Below are 17,349 nucleotides of genomic sequence, written 5' to 3'. Positions count from 1 at the left end.
CTTGAGAGCATAAATAAACAATTACAAACTGTCTAGCTTTTATTATTGTTCATGTAGTTGAAGAGTTTGCTGTCTCACCCAAGTACAAAAAAGGGGAAACCATCTATACTTATTAATTAAAGAATACAGCCAACTGACCAAAGATTAACCAATTTTTATCATTTTTATATGTATATCCATCAATTTCTTTTAAAGAGATAACAAACAAGATGGTGAGTTACAGGTAATTGGCCTGATAAACAAAACTGGCACCTCATAATTTACAACTCATCTAATTAAGGTGAGTAAAGATATTTGTATAATCAGAGATCTCGGAAACACTTAACTACATGTATTTGGACGCCAATTTTTTATCTGGGATGCAGAAAATCACTTAGGTGGGAGTCCTCCATAGGCATGTAATATGTGAGGGGCAAAATTCAAAGACTTGCCAGTCCTGCTTCAGCCACCTGCTTTGTGGGGAAAATGTGTTGATCAATTAGCTGTGCTGATATTTACAATGACATAATTCAGTGACTGAAAGGTCCCTTGATGTACATACATGTTGCCATTATAAGAGTACATCAAAAAGAACAAGATGCAATAGCTGGGTGGCACATTCAAAGGCTTTGACTGGCGGCCGGATGTGCAAATGTACTGATATTTACAGTGAATGAATTCAGAGTCAGAAAGACCCAGAGATGTACATGTGGTCATTTATAAAAGTACATCAAATAAACAACTTTAGCTTTTGTTATTGTGTTCATTTCCGAATGTATCAGAATAAGTAGTGCACATGTGGTCATTTATAAAAGTACATCAAATAAACAACTTTAGCTTTCGTTATTGTGTTCATTTCCGAATGTATCGGAATAAGTAGTGCACGAGAATCAAGACATGTTGAGACTTTGATAAAATGATATTCGTAAATTTGGGTAAGTATTTTGGGGTTAAACGGCAAACTTACGAAGATTGTAACGAGATTCAGAAGAGTGCTAGAATTGATAGTTCGGATAGGACAGTAGCTAAGTGTAAGAAAGTGTGTGATGCCTAGCTTGGTGTTTGGAATAAGTCCTTACTTGCATTGACATAATTCAGTATCACTCTGATGGACGAACAAGAGCCATTTAAAAGGTACATTGACTGACCATACTTTTTTAAAAAATGCAGCTCGCCTTAGCCCAGTTAGTTTTAGTGTTGTAGCGAAATGTATTCATCAATACATCAGTAGCTAGGCCTAGTTTTGATATCAATTACACTGACAAACAAATTCTTGCCCATTCACAAGCATATGTTTTGATAGCTGATTGACCATTAACCCTTTTCCGAGTAAGGTAGCAACTATCAATTTCCAGCATGATATCCTTTGATGATAAAACATACAAACGTGTTTTAAGATCAGAATCGGTGATCTGGATATATATTAACTGCCTCTTGTACACTATTTCGTCACAAAATTAGTTTGAAACTCTAAGTGAACCAGTAGGCCTAACAGGAAATAATGGCGGACTTCGCTAAGTCTGGGATGTACCAGTTTATTAGATTGTCTGTTTTCGTAAATCATCAGGCAGATATTTTCAGAAAAATAAATAGATCATTGAAAGCAAAGTCAAGGTATTATTTTATTAAATATTTAACTTTAAAATGCAAATTATGTAGGTCAGAAATGTATGGAACAATGTTATGTTGTGGAATTCGCGAGATGCGCTTTAAGGTCTAAGCTGTTTTTTGACCTGAAACGTAATTGCGAAAATACAGGGAAAAAACAGCAAATCAGACGCTATTTAACCATTGCCTAAAATTACTACAAGGACGCAGACAAATAAATAAACCATAAATTTGCAATCCTGTAAATGGACTGTTGTAGTGAAGCTATATTAAAGTGAGTGATTACATTATGAAAACCTCTCCATCTAAAAATAGATGCACTCACGTCTGTGTTGATTCTGTAGGAAAGATGGGATTGCAACTTTTGATGGTGGGACTCCTATTTTTACCAAAATGGGAGTCCTGGACTCCTAGTTTTAAAATCCTAGCGAGACCTCTGATAATCTTGATTGTTCTGTTGTACAATTGTTTTTAAATCAAAGCACCAAATTATCTTCAAGAAATGCTTCAACATCAGCAGAATCTATACATTTTTACAGATTTCAAAAAGGCCTCCGACAGGGTATGGCATGTGGCCTTATGGGAAACTATGAGGAAGTACAACATCAGCTCAAACCTGGTGCAGGTTGTTGAGCACCTCTATGACAAAGCCATAAGCGCTGTCCTCATCAATGGCAGCAGAAGAGATTGGTTTTGAACAGTTGGAGTCAGACATGTAATGTATACTGTCTCCTACACTCTTCAACATTTTCCTGGAAAATATGGAGGATGCCTTGCATGACAACAAAGGCACTCTCAGCACTGGAGGAAGAACAATCACCAACCTTTGCTTCGCAGATGATATTGATGGTTTTGAAGGAGATGAAAAAGAACTGGGCTGACTTGGCTTGAGTGCCTCGACACAACCTCCACAGTATATGGTATAGAGATTAGCACAGAAAAAAACAAACTGATGACAAACAACACCAACAGCATCAGTGCAGAAATCAAGGTCAGTGGAAAGAAGCTGGAAAGAGTCACAAGCTTCAAATACTTGGTATCAATTATGGAAAGAGTCACAAGCTTCAAATACTTGGCATCAATTATCACAGATGAGGGCTCAAAACCAGAACTACAGTACTTTGCAGGATTGCCCAGATAACAGCAGCAAGAACAAGGTTGAGACCAATATGGAAAGATACCAACATTGCTTTTGGTTCCAAAATATGGCTCATGCACTCGATTAAACTACACAGACAGCTTCAAACCAATGAAATGAAATGCTACCACAAGATCTTGGACATCTCATACACTGACCATGTAACCAATGAAGAAGTCCACAACAGGATCCAACCAGCCATCGGATCCTATGAAGACCTCATGACCACTGTAAAAAAAAGCATAAACTGAAATGGAACGGTCATGTCTCATGATCATCTGGACTGGCAAAAACAATCTTGCAAGGCACAGTGTGAGGGTGCAGAAGAAGAGGCAGACAGAAAAAGAGGTGGGAAGACAACATTAAGGAATAGACAGGCATGGGATCTGGAGATTCTCAGAGGGCAGTAGAAAACAGGGAAAGATGGAGTGATTTGGTTGTAAAGTCAACTGTGGTGCCCTAACAACCTCTTGGGTTCAGGGATTGATGATGATGATGATGATGAAACACAAAAGAATAATTACTCATTTTAATATACTTTAGTTAGGGTCTTTGCTTCTGATGTAAAGGCAAATATTAATTAAGAATAGATTAATTAAATGTAGTTATTAACCTACAAAATAATACTAAATCTACAATTAGTGTAATATAAATTATGCATATCTGTACCCATATTTAATTATTACTCAACTCCTTTGATTTTTTTCTCACTTATTCTAAATCCATCTACTGTAGTGTATTAAATAACTAATATTAAATTATCAAAGCCACGAATTATGCATACACAACCAACGGTACGATGGCGCATATAAATGAAGTGCTTATCGAGGTTTTCAACACGTTCCCGTCTTTCTATGCACCGCTTGATTTGCGTTTTGTTTATTCCCTCCGAACCTGCAATTTAAAAAAATATGTGCTGTCATCCAATTTTCAATCTCCTTGCTGTACGGCGAAGTTTAACTGTTAAAATTATCATTCTGTTTTTTAAGTGCTAGGCCTAGAAGGCAGGTTTCAACTTTTATTCAATCCTCAACCATTGGACACCAGCTTATCGGCCGAAGCCGGTAAAGGTTATGTGAGCCAAGGACAACAGGATCTGCATACCTAAAACAAACAAAAAATATCTCATGACATCATTAGTAGCTAAGTTACATTTTTTAGACCCGCGTTATCTTACCAAAAACCGTGTGCTACTTGTTCCCTGATCGATTGCACCAACAAGGGACAGTTGCTTAACGCTGCTTTCCGCCATCATAAACACGAAAACATACAATGAAATGATAAGGATAGTATCCAAAGGTGCCCGCGTGACCTATTCGGAATTACTCGAGTATTTCAGCTAAACAACAATATGCTCCATGGGATTGACCTCAAAATTGCGAATGACTAATATTCAGTGAAATTATGCAACCGTAGTGTCAAGTCCCAGATTTAATATTTAATTTTAAATGAATGCACATGGGTGATCATAATACTTATATAAAACATTTACTTCTAACTCAAATGCTTCTGTTTTAGAATAAAATTTCATTTATTTATACATGCGACTGATATAGGCCTATTCATATTTATTGTTATTATTTTGATTACTTGTAAGACTATTTATCACATAGTCGGTACAGTTTTCCTATAGTATGTGCAGTTTCATATTTTTTATATTACCACACGTTATAATATCACTTTATATAATTCTGATTGGTCCAAAAAAGACCATGAAATTATTGTGCAGCATCTTCTTTACTGATTGGCTGCGATAGTGGGAAAACTTTTTTAACCCAGCCTTCTGGATTTTTTTTGTTTTGAATGAACATTTTTGGTTGCCATTTTTTGATTTGACTCGCAAAAGGGAATTTGGGAAAAATTATCTCATCTGATTCAATATGGCCAATTTACCCCCACAGGATTTTGTTATGTCATGTAAAAACATATCACAACATGAAAATTGGCAAAACCTCCAAGACAAGACCAATAACAGCAAGTAAAATTACGGGTATTGCTCAGATGATAGCAAGGGTAGAAGTGGGTGTGGGGATGGAGGGGCAGTATATCTGTAGCATGGAATCCACCCTATATACAAGCTTGGTTTAAATGTGAACTTAATGAAGTAAATAAACTCACCTTTGTTCACAGAAGAATGTAGTAAAAAACCGGTCTCCCCAACTGACAGAAATTTATCCAACCACAGCATATTTACGCAGTAAATATGTGATGCAAGTCCAACTCAGAAAGATATTTGCTTACATCTTCTGTACAATCTAATGTTCCAAATCAAATACTGCAAATATCCAGTCACAAATACATTACAATAAATATGTGTATTTCTGCATAACCTTCTTTTCATAAAAATATCGCAACAATGTAATGTTTAGTTGTTATGTGAAATTTCAATGTAAACACTAACACTATGTTGTCTAGGCCAACTCGTACCGGTACTGTGCACCGTATCAAAAAATGTGACATCACACACATTGGACATTTTGTGTTCACAAATGTATTGTCTTTTGTCAAATGTTCTGTTTATTGGGAAGGACGATTATTCTTTGATTTATAGTTAGCAAAAATATATAATATACTTTTACTATTTCAACTATTTTGGGACTATTTTTTATGCACAAGAAATGATGAAGGACTCTTTGTTTTTTTTAATATCCTGCCTTCTCTTTGCAGTGGCAGAATGTATTTTATGTGTTTATGAATATGCAAAGGAACATTCAAAAATAGAGATAAAAGAGGGGCATAACTCTACAAAGATAAACATCACAGTATGATAAGAGAACAAGATGCACATGTTCACATGATGTCAATAATGTCTGCCAAGTTTCTGGGCAAGGTGTGAACTAGTTGTGCACAATAAGCACACACACACACACACAAATGCATGACCACACACAAAGAAACATACGCAGTGGTGCAATATTGCTATTAGCACTTTCTTTTTCCATTGATGAAGTATATCTGTACTTATAGATGTTATTCAGATTTGATTTAATTTAAATTTAAAATCTTATTGCCAAAATCATCAGTACACAGTCCAGTGTTCTCATAGGAACAGAGGAATAATATAAAACTGAGTTTTTCACACACACAAACACATACACACACACACACACACACAAACACACACACACACAGACAGAGCAAAATGGGACATAACTCTGGAAAAACTTGTCTAAATCAGATGAAGATGTATTATGAAAATATTCATTTCATGTCAGTAATGTCTGGCAAGATTCATGGCAATTCTTAGAAATGTCTGAAATGGTTGTGTACACAAGAAACCATATATATATATATATATATATATATATATATATATATATATATATATATATATATATATATAGGAACACTCATCAATGCATGATAAAGAAACTGCATGCAAATGTTCATCCCATGTTCATATTCAATTCTTTGAAAGGTGTGAGACCAGTTATCATCAATATATTATACATTTGACACCAAAAGGGACATAACTCAGAACATACAATTCCATATTTTTGCTGAACCCACCTTTTTAATTTAGGTGGAAAATAGCTAAACTGATCTTAATCTATGGAGTGGATGGATGCACACACAGATGCCAAAGTGCTTCAAATTTAAAACTGACCTTAATCTATGGTGTGGATGGATGTACACACAGATGCCAAAGTGGTTCAAATTTAAAACTGACCTTAATCTATGGTGTGGATGGATGTACACACAGATGCTAAAGTGGTCAATATGTAGAACAGACAGGCTCAATAAAAAATGCATCACTGCAGGAGAACAAATCTACATGCACATGGCATTAATGTCTACCAAGTTCAGGATAATCCATAACAAGTTTTGGACTAGATGCACACACAAGAATTTGTTACAGTATATACACTAAATTCCCTAAAGGGTCACAACTCCTGAAATTTCTATAATTTTTCCAGTACTCAAAAGTAAAGTTATGGAACAAAATATCTTTGGTTTTTGAGACGAGTTCAAATTTTGTGCTAAAAATGCTTTGAATTTACCAGGTCTATAGTACACTATAAATTTTTACAATTTAACTCCAACATTTATCACTTTATCAATGATTGTTTCTCATATGTCAAGAAAGAACACAAATATAACAACAGAGTATACTCCAACAGTTTATTTTGTAGCAAGATTCCACAATGCTGGTGCATTATGTGGTGACAGATCAGGGCCTATGTTGTTACGGATGGACAAGACACTTAGCCACTTTAACAGGCATGATGACGTTCAAACAAGGAAGATGCAGTGGCAACATCAATTATGATGTAATAGAGTTTCATCCAATGAAACAGTTTAGTTTTATTTACCATTTCAATTATTTTAATAAATCCTGAATCAGAATGATTAGGCTGGCATATTTTTCTCAGTTCAAATGTTTGCTTCAATGTGGGATAAGAGTTTTATCTTGAGGGTTTTAAAATCTTTCAGTGAGAGTTCCAGCGAAATGTTTGCCTACCACAAAAACATGCATGATTGTTCTTCTTACATAATTTGTTATTTGGTACATGAATTATATGCAAAAGACCACTAAATGAGCTTTTAAGCACATGAATACTTGTACTCGAGGAGCACATGCACTTTTTTGTTTGAGTAGTTCTGATAACACAAAATCATCCAGCCTCGAGGAGTACATGCACTTTTTTGTTTGAGTACTTCTGATAACACAAAATCATCCAGCCTCAAGGAGTACATGCACTTTTTTGTTTGAGTACTTCTGATAACACAGAATCATCCAGCCTCGAGGAGTACATGCACTTTTTTGTTTGAGCACTTCTGATAACACAAAATCATCCAGCCTCGAGGAGTACATGCACTTTTTTGTCTGAGTACTTCTGATAACACAAAATCATCCAGCTGATCATTTAATAGTTCAAAGTCATTGAAAATTCATCCTCTTTATCCAAAACTAAAATTTATCCAGAATTTTTACTGGAGCAGTTTGAATGCATTGGATTGGTGAGGCCTGACTTGACAAACACTTGCACATACTGGAGGCAAGAAAGTTGACTGCCACAGATACACTGATTCTTCTATCAAGAGGTCCCTCTCAACTGTGGCCACCCCTTCATAAGGTTACCTTGTCATACATGAAAATAGTGTATTTGAACCATTTTTCCATTCCACCTAATGACATGTAACTACTTCTATATGGTGAACTTGCCTGACACCAAAATATTTATTTTAACTATTCTGTACACCACATGAGGCTACCATTTATACAAGACCATCTTTCTAATGCAGAAAGGGTGTCCTGAAAAGAGGTGAATCACTGTACCAGTAAATATGTCCAACTAAAGCCAATACTGACAATTTACTTTTATTTATGCATACAAAATTTTGTGTGAATTTTATGATGTCTACAAACCTGGACTTTTTGAACATTCAAAGTAACAATATGTTTGTCAAGACATTAGAACCTCACCCATCCCCCATCAAAGAAGAGGCATATCCAATTAACGTATCAATTAAAATGTAATGTTTGACAAGATCAAAAAAAATTGATACTGTTGTTAAATTCATTAATTGTAAGTGTTTATTGTGGTAATCTTTGTCTTGACCTTCTGTGCCAACTAAGTAAATACAAGAGACTCTTTTAGTCAAGCTATCCTTTTTTAAGTATTATGTAAAATCTTTAACATTTAGCTTACACTATAAACATCCAACTTTAATTTAGGGTGTAGATGGACAGACAGACAGGCACATGAATGTTACAGTGATTGCTATGTCTGGTTTCCACAATGGCAGGCTCAACAAAAAAATAAGATCAAATATTGTAAAGACTGCTCTTACTGATGCAGATTTTGTGCAACAGTGTCTCAAAACCATTTCTTCAGCTGATATCTGACACTGATTTGCTTTGGATCTCTCGACAACATCTGGATTATTGTCAGAGTGTGAGAGAGTGAGAAGAATGAAAATATAAATGAAAACTCTCAAGCCAAATAATATAGTAAGGTATCATTTTATTCAAAAAATTTAAACATTTAAAAATGTTTATGAAATTCTCATTTTGGTACATGACAAGATTCCTTACTGTTGAATTCAGGATATATAAAGACTTTACCTTGATAACTCCAATATCATTAAGTCCAATATCAATGAACCTAGTACCCTGCAGCACTTGAATGAATTGATTCATTCCAGCACAAAGCCTACTTCTGTCCAATGACCTTGAAAATCTGCACAATTGAAAACTCGAACAGAAACATTTGGTCACACAAAAGTTAAAGATTTCTAAGTTCCATTGAGTGTATAATCTGCAATTTTCGGGTACATTTTCTATTCTAATATCTCAAATTAAGATGGTAATTTAACAGTTTTATGAAATGAAGCCAACTAAATAGACTATAAAAATTCAACTGAACCCTTTCTATCCATTTTTGTCAAAATAAGTAATAGTCTAATAATGGAGTCTAGAGAGCAGAGTTTGTACTTGAGGGGACAGAACTTTTCACTATGATTTAATAGAAATATACTTTAAAAAATAACAATAATAACAACAGCTACAGAACACAATTACAAAAATAATCACAACACCTACACAACATAATTGCAAATATGCTCAGCAGCTTTAAATATCTACTAACTAAAACTGCATGACTTTCAAACATACTGATGCATTATAGGGATGGATTCAAAATGTTCTCCACGAGGGTTTGATTTTTAAACACTGACTTGTTTTCCTTTAAAAACAGTACACTTTCTCTGTTTTCCACTTAAAGGTGTAATATTTTGTTCAAAAAGAAGGGAGGGGTTATGAAACACCCCAATCCCCCTCAGGATCAGCCATTACACTGCATGACTTTCATAAACAAGAAAAATAATACAAAAAACAGTGATGAAATTGATGTATTTGCATATTTCTTTTGTCTATAATACTGAAAAAGAAAGTGAAATTTCATAAATTTTGGCTGACTGCCTAGAGACAATATATTTGTACTGTACTTCATATGGAAGTTTTCATGTGTTCCAAACAATGATATGTCATTACTACATCTAAAAATCCCTTAAAGATGGCTATTTTTTGTAGATTTATTTTGTTTATTAGGCATAAATTGGTAAATATTTTTATGTTTCTTATTGAGGAAGGAAATGATTTTAGTTTTTGTTTTCTTTCTTTCTTTAACATTGTTTCCATCCAATGCAGTTGTATTTTCATTTACAGGATTGAATCAGGCAGAGTCAAAGTAGATTCCATGATAATTATTTGATAAGACAAAATGTAAAAAAGCAACATACTATATGATTCAATATTTCTGTTATAAGCAAACACGGTTTTATTCCTAATACATAACTTTTCATGAGTATAAAATGCATAATAAAAAAATACCTGTGTAGCATTTTAGACTATTTTTAAGTGGTTATATGAAAGTATGTCTGTATTTTGTATACATTGTTAATTCTATGTTTCTTAATAACCCACTTCAAATTTATCTATCATAAAAATTTCCACATTTAAGGTAACATGTAAGTTTTTCACAATACTAACAAACATAAATTTTATTTCCTGATGACACAGCACCAATCAGTGCTCATTGTGCTTTTGGGATATCATGTACACCAATGAGATTTTGTAAGCTTTATATTTATCTGCATATATAAGAAACCTATAAATGTATTTACCTGAGAAAATTATTTCTCACCTATGCAACAGAGAAATCTGCTTGTTTTGCTAGCCTTACTTTTTCTGTCTCAGTCTAATCATCTCAGACCAATTGTCTCAGTCAAGGTGTTCACGTGCCACGGACTACTTTATCAAGGGACATAACCATAGTTGTCTTATGCTTGGCCTCCTTGTCACGGCCCAAATCCCAACATAGACTCTATATATACTTGTTCTTACAAGAGAAAACTTTATGTTTATTTTACATATATGTATATATATATATATATCCCAGCCTTCATTGGACAGTCCAGTCTTTCCTGTGCTCCTTCAGTTTCTGCTGAAGAAACTTTACTCAGGGGTTATCCATAACATTCTGTCAGAGAGTTTCACAGACCAGCTGTGACCTCTGTACAACCACGTTGTGCCATTTAGTAGCCGCTGTATCACTCACTGACAGAATGAACCAAATCAGTTTCATAAGTAGCAGCAGACAGTCTCCCTTGGCAAACAGTATAATTATAAATAAAAACTTAACTGGATCTGTTTTGTTGTATATATATATATATATATATATATATATATATACACAAATGAGAAATTCTATACATGTATTTACATGAGAAAGTTTACACATGTATTTACATGAGAAAATTCTATATATATGTATGTACATGAAGAAATTCTATACATGTATTTCAAGAAAACAGAAAATGAAATGGTGCCTTGTCAAAGTATGAAAAATGAATGTCATTATTACCAAATAATTGCAAGCAATTAAGGCACTAAAATCTTATTTCTGCTCTCCAAAAGATAAAAATTAACTTTCTTCTAACATGATGTTTTTAAAGAAACATCTAACCATCTATCATAACCTTGCATAAAATATGTGACATATGTTCCCAAAATTCCCATAGACTTCTACAGTAGGTGATATATTTTGAAAACCATATCATAAACATATTTAGGCATTATCCAAAAGCATTTATTTTTATTATGTAGAACGTGACAATGTCTTAATTATCACAGGTGTTAAACAGTCTATGTACTGAAGGTACTTGAAAACATTAACCATACAATTTTAGAAACATCTATGGCCATCAGCAGCCATCATGAACAGTCTGATACAATTTACTGTCAATATTCAAAGTCCTTTTACTCTTATCTATCTTTATATTTTCATCAGGACTATGCCAATGGAGAAAGGAGAAACTATTAGAATCATTTGACATTTTAATATAAAATGACTGAATCTAACAAATTATATACCAAGATTCCAACTCACACAGATGTCAAATTGGAATGCTATCTTTAAAAAATCAGAATTTTAACACTGAATAAGAACAATTAAAATTTATTTCCAATAATTTAGTTCTATACCAAACCTTATTGATTCAAGTGCTTTTTGGCTGAAACATGTTTCCTGCATTCAACTTCATGCCAAGTGAAATGCTGCAGCCAAGAAGAGTGTCTGTAAAACAAACAACCAACCAACTGCAAAGGTATGGTGCTTTTTCAATACTGATGCCTACCATAACATCTCATTTGGAATTTCTGTAACATGTCAGTTTTTCATCTTGGTATAATCCATGATGGCCACGTTTCATTTCAATATCTGCAACTTTCTCAGGTGAATCTGTGCATTAGGCTGACATGATTTCTGATTGGTCAGTAGTCCATTTCATTTTTGATACAATCATTTATGTACTCTTTCCCCCAAAATGGACAATGGACTTAACAAGGGTTTCAATGTACTATATATACTGGTGTTAAAGTTATGGCTCCATACATAAAAAAATTCTCACCAGAAATTAAGAATATTAAAGATGTGATCACAATTGTGTAATTTATGATTAGAAATTAAAAACAAGAATGATTCCACCAAAGTCAGAAAGGGTGGCATCTCTACATTTAATTCCACAGCTTTTTTAAAAAAAAGTGTCAATTACTAATAGATGTTTCTGAGATTTTTTAAAGTGGGAGTTTATTAGATGCCCCTTGCTGTAAAATTTTAGTGTATTACACATATACAAACAAAACATATTTTGATTTGATATGGTTTATGCGAATACATGAAACCCAGAAGAAATAATCTATTAAAACAAAAACATATATTTTACAGGAAGACTTAATAACTTTTAAATTATGTGATCAATAAATGCATTTCATAAACAAAAATTAGTGATTTAATAAAAACAGATTTGAATGAATACTTGTGATGAAAATTAAGTTCCATGGTTATGCTTTAATGAACAGCTGAATATACACTTCCACTGGAAATCACTGTAAATACATGTACAGTCCTCTATAGTGGAGAAGCAGTTCCTTTTTCTGCTGAAAAATATATTTTGTTCTCCAATTTGGTTCTAACTAAATATTTTCTGCCCCTGAATGGTATTAAATAAGGTTTGTTTTGTATCCTTCTGTCAAACTGGTAGATGTGCACAAATTTTTCCTTTCCCATAAATATCTGTCTCCATATTAAAACTGGTCTATTCAGTTGTATACCTGGGTCTCACTTGAATCAATGTCACCTGAAAATAAAATTGTACAATATTAGGCATTGCATTCTGCAGATCTTTAGTACAATTTTAGTAGCTATTATGTACAAGAGATTAAATATACATGTATATATATTTTGTAAAATCTACCTGTCAAATCTTTTATATGTTTTGACATAAATGTTTCTCCCATTACTTCACCCAATTACATGTTATTATTATTACTGGTTCATTATTGTGACTTTTAGGAATGTTTAAGTGGAAGAACCATAAATTAAAAAAAACAAGAATCTAAAGTGTGTCTGCTATCACTAGCCTTGCTTCCACTGACTTAAAATCCAATACTGTACCTGCATGTATTTTAATAAAACTGGTAAACACTGACTGATCTCTTCATTTATCTCTCATCAAATATACAACTAGTCTGCACAGCCTAATGCTCTTAATAATGCATGTAAAGTCCTGAGGTGGAAGAACTGAGTAAATCAGGACAAACACCTACACTTGTATATTAAGGCTCCATGAAATGGCAGAGAGGCACCACAAAACACCACAGACATATACAAGTACTTGTAATATCAATAGTATACAAGGCACTAACCAAAACACAAATAATTGTGATGAAGACAATGTAGCACGACAGATGAAATGTAAGTCACAGTGACCTACTTTTGGTGTGATGATGCAGTACTCACCATAATGGATCCATACATAAAAACACTGACCAAATACTAAAGATAAAAAAGGTATCTGAAACATCAAATGTGGGTCAAGGTTACCTACTTTTGGTATGAGAGTTAAGTTCTCTCTATGTTGGACCCACAAACTAAACTAAGTGAGTGTCTGAAAAACTGGCTGAGAGTAATGAAAACTGAACCAAGATATGTTGGACAGATGGAGTGACAGATGGGCAGGCAGAAGAGTTAACACTATATGCCCCATTTAAAATGATTGTAGATAGAACAAAAATGGTTCATTTCCTCTGAAAGCACAGCAAAAAGTTGGCTTGGATGTAACAATAAACCAGTTTTAAAGCACCAACCACATATGCAGACAGACACAAAAACTTGAATCTCATACTTTTCACTATAAGGTGTAATAAAATAAATATACTGAGCAACACATGCCCCATGTTTAATTTTCTTCAATGTAGGCACTTGTTGGCATTGTTGATTGTGTAAATTATTGACCTGCAGTTCTCAGTAACCTCGACCTTTGGTAAAGGTCTATGATTTTGAATTAAAATAACTATAAAGAAACTATTAGTTTCTTACTAGACTTCCGATGACCTTGACTATAACCTCTGACCTTTAGACAGAGAATCTATTGGTTTCTCTATCATCCCAAGTCTAATCCATCCACAAAGTTTGATCAAGAGGCTTATGCAAGAAACTAAAGTTCCTCTGCAGATCACATTTTTTCTTTCAGTGACCTTGACCTCTAACCCCAAATCAACAGACCTTTTCCATACCTTAAGGAACAAATATGGAAGTTTGTTTAAACTTATATTTTAATCCTCCTTAATACCTGAAAACTCCATATTTGTCGTTATTATAAATTTCTATGGCATTTTTTATGAATAACTGCATTTGAAAATACGATCATTACAAAAGTTGGTGCAAATATTATCTGCTCCTAAAATGTTTTTTAAAGTGACTTGCCACTAAAACAAGGAACATGATAACACAGAGATTATAACGTAGGTAGTTTGGAATATGTTATGAACAGTGATGCTGTGGAAATGTATGAAACTGAAACAACTAAAGCTACACCTTTGGTCAATATGGTCATTGAAAGATTAAGAGAAAAAGGAAAAAAATGGCAATTCTGGGAAAGAAAGAAATATCATGACACAGAAGAACAATCTTTTTATATTTTGAATTTTCTAATTTTTATATTAGTCACTGAGAAAATAAAAACCTCAGATCTATATTTTTATTCCAATTATCAACATTGAAAAATAAACTGCAGTTCTTTGAAATGTATATAGGCACCACACCTTTATCATATTTTACCGACCCACCCACCCTTTTCACATTTTAACCCTTATCTCCTAGCTTAATATTTTACCATGTTCTACTTCATGTATGTGCAAATTCCTCCAGGGTGCAGGCTGGATAAGTGATTTGTAAAGCCACACCCTGTGATGTAAAAAAGTAGATAAAACAAAGTCATGTGCCAGATCCAGCCTGTGGGACACATATTGCACATAACTGTTCTACATGATATTTACTCTAATTATTTCTCCATCGTAAATCTATAAAGGCTGAAAGAAGTTAAGTGTTTGCAGTTCAAAGTTCCTTACCCTAAGAAGGGATCAGCTTCTTTATTCTCCTTATTCTTCTCTCTATCTCTCCTTTTCCACCAATATTTGCCTATTTGCTATGTCTAATCCATTTTTCAACATTTAGAAGGATTTGCGATTATCTGATCCCTTGTAATATGATTGGAAAAAAATCTGAATGAGCAGTAGGGTCAACTCGGAATGCTCTTCAAAACACTTCACAGTTTATAAATGCTAGATGCCTATGCCAATACTTCTTTCTTCAATAATTTTTTTAATAAAAATAACAATACACCTTTTTCTGTTTTTGATTACAATTTGTTACCATATACTGCACAAAATTCATCACTTTTACTTAAAATGCCCATGTAATTAATACACTTCTACATCTGTGTTGGTCAGCTTGTTGTAGAACAGGGGTCTCAAAGTCTAATTACCATGAGGGCCATATAAGGACTAGTACACTGGCACTTCTAATTACCGTGAGGGCCACATAAGGACTAGTACACTGTTACTTCTAATTACCATGAGGGCCACATATGGACTAGTACAGTGGCACTTCTAATTACCATGAGGGCCACATAAGGACTAGTACAGTGGCACTTCTAATTACCATGAGGGCCACATAAGGACTAGTCTAATTACCATGAGGGCCACATAAGGACTAGTACACTGGCACAAGGGCCACAGTGATTAACCTTTTAATACAGTGAAAGCAACTCTTATTAAAAGGCAGCAAGTTCAAATGTTCAAAACAAGCAAAATATTCTTCTTCTTTCATTCTGTGACATTCACCTTTAACCCTATAACCTCTACAGAGTTTCTTTTTTAGCAACATGTAAGTCATTCACAAAATTTGGTGAAGATACTTGGTCAAAAACTAAATTTTTTCAAAAACATTTTGTCTTCTTTCAGTCATAGTGATCTCTGCCTTTGACCTTGTTACCCCAAATATAATTGCTTTCTTCCTACCCCAAGTGCAAGTGATATACAAAGTTTGATCAAGGTCTGCTAAGTATAAGTAATATTACATGCAAAAGCCATTGTCCCTGGACCTTTTCACCTTGAAATTGTAATATGTAGTTCGAACTTTTGACTAAATTCTCCCATCTCAGTCTTGAAAATGTCATAAATTCAAGGTAAGAACACACAGACTAAGGTAATTAGTGAGTGATGGTATCTTTTCTGTACAAATGTATAGAACCTTTTAAAGTCAAATGCTGCTCCAAATAAATCTTGACCTGTCATTCCCCTCTCATACTCATCTACATCTGCCAGGTCCTCATCTAAGGAGGCCAACAAGTGTTGTAGCAGAACATCCAGTGCCTGCAAGAGAAAAATGTTTTAATGGTTCTCCAGAACAAACTGTTTTGCTTATGGTGTATATTTTATCTAGCTATGGGACTTCTTTTACAGGCAAGTATCATATTCTTATGTCACTTGTTTAGGCTCTAATAAATAGTAACACAAGAAAGAGTGAAAACAACAAGCTTTTAAAAATACGATAATTTATTTCCCTGGAAAAAGTTTGTAAAAATAAAAAAAATATGAACTTACGGTTTTATAGAAATCAAATCCATAAAGGATCCAAAAATAGTCAGAGAATAAAATTTAAGTAGTCATAATAACAAAAAGTTTTAATGATTTCACATTTGAATCTCAACGAAGAATCCAAGATGAAAGACGATGACATATGCTATAATCTGCAGTGTTGAAGTCTACAGTTCCTTGTAGAAATACAAATAATGACACTCCTGTGCTGGAAATCCAAATTAAGTTTGTAAGCAATGTCTTTCCAAAATTTCTGTGTGAGCACTCCTCAAAATATTTCCAGAGAAAAAAAATTAAGCCTTCTGAAATCCAACTGATCTGAAGAAAATTATAACTCAGAATCTGGCTACAACAAAATAACTTAACATCAGTGTAAAAAGCCCAAGACTGAGAAATCTCTCTCAAAGCATCTCTATTAAAACTAACAGATGCACAGTAATGGGAAAACGGGAATTGCAAAACACTGGGCCACGTGACCGTGTTTACATATAAAAAAATCACGTACACAAATGCTGCTCCAAACAAATGGCCTTGATTAGACCAATGATTTTACTCCAAGAATAACAAAAAATAAAATTGTTTACATCTTAAATCATTACCTCGACAACAGCTAATCATTTTAAAATAAAACTAGAACTTATTTATGTGGTTGCTACTAATTTTGAATCAAGGTCAGGAT

General features: G+C 33.7%; 2 protein-coding genes across 4 annotated transcripts in view; both read right to left on the bottom strand.

Moving 5' to 3' along the window:
* LOC149794348 (glycerol kinase-like) overlaps positions 1-4,016 on the bottom strand; it is a 63,144-nt gene extending 59,128 nt beyond the window's left edge. For both annotated transcript variants that reach the window (XM_089968502.1, XM_089968501.1), the window contains exon 1: positions 3,903-4,016. In XM_089968502.1, the coding sequence (XP_089824628.1) occupies positions 3,903-3,980 (78 nt within the window). In that variant the 5' untranslated portion in view covers positions 3,981-4,016. The remainder of the gene's footprint in view (positions 1-3,902) is intronic.
* Positions 4,017-8,676: 4,660 nt separating this feature from the next.
* Positions 8,677-17,349, bottom strand: part of LOC149794347 (uncharacterized) — a 44,186-nt gene continuing 35,513 nt past the window's right edge. For both annotated transcript variants that reach the window (XM_089968498.1, XM_089968500.1), the window contains 2 exons: positions 16,324-16,445; positions 8,677-12,868 (listed from right to left, as the gene is read on the bottom strand). In XM_089968498.1, coding sequence (XP_089824624.1) covers positions 12,865-12,868; positions 16,324-16,445 — 126 coding nt within the window. In that variant the 3' untranslated portion in view covers positions 8,677-12,864. The remainder of the gene's footprint in view (positions 12,869-16,323; positions 16,446-17,349) is intronic.

The sequence above is a fragment of the Sinohyriopsis cumingii genome, chromosome 8 (assembly GCF_028554795.1).
Source record: "Sinohyriopsis cumingii isolate HCF-2022 chromosome 8, ASM2855479v2, whole genome shotgun sequence".
Lineage (NCBI taxonomy): Eukaryota > Metazoa > Mollusca > Bivalvia > Unionida > Unionidae > Sinohyriopsis > Sinohyriopsis cumingii.
This window is presented reverse-complemented; position numbering and strand designations above follow the sequence as displayed.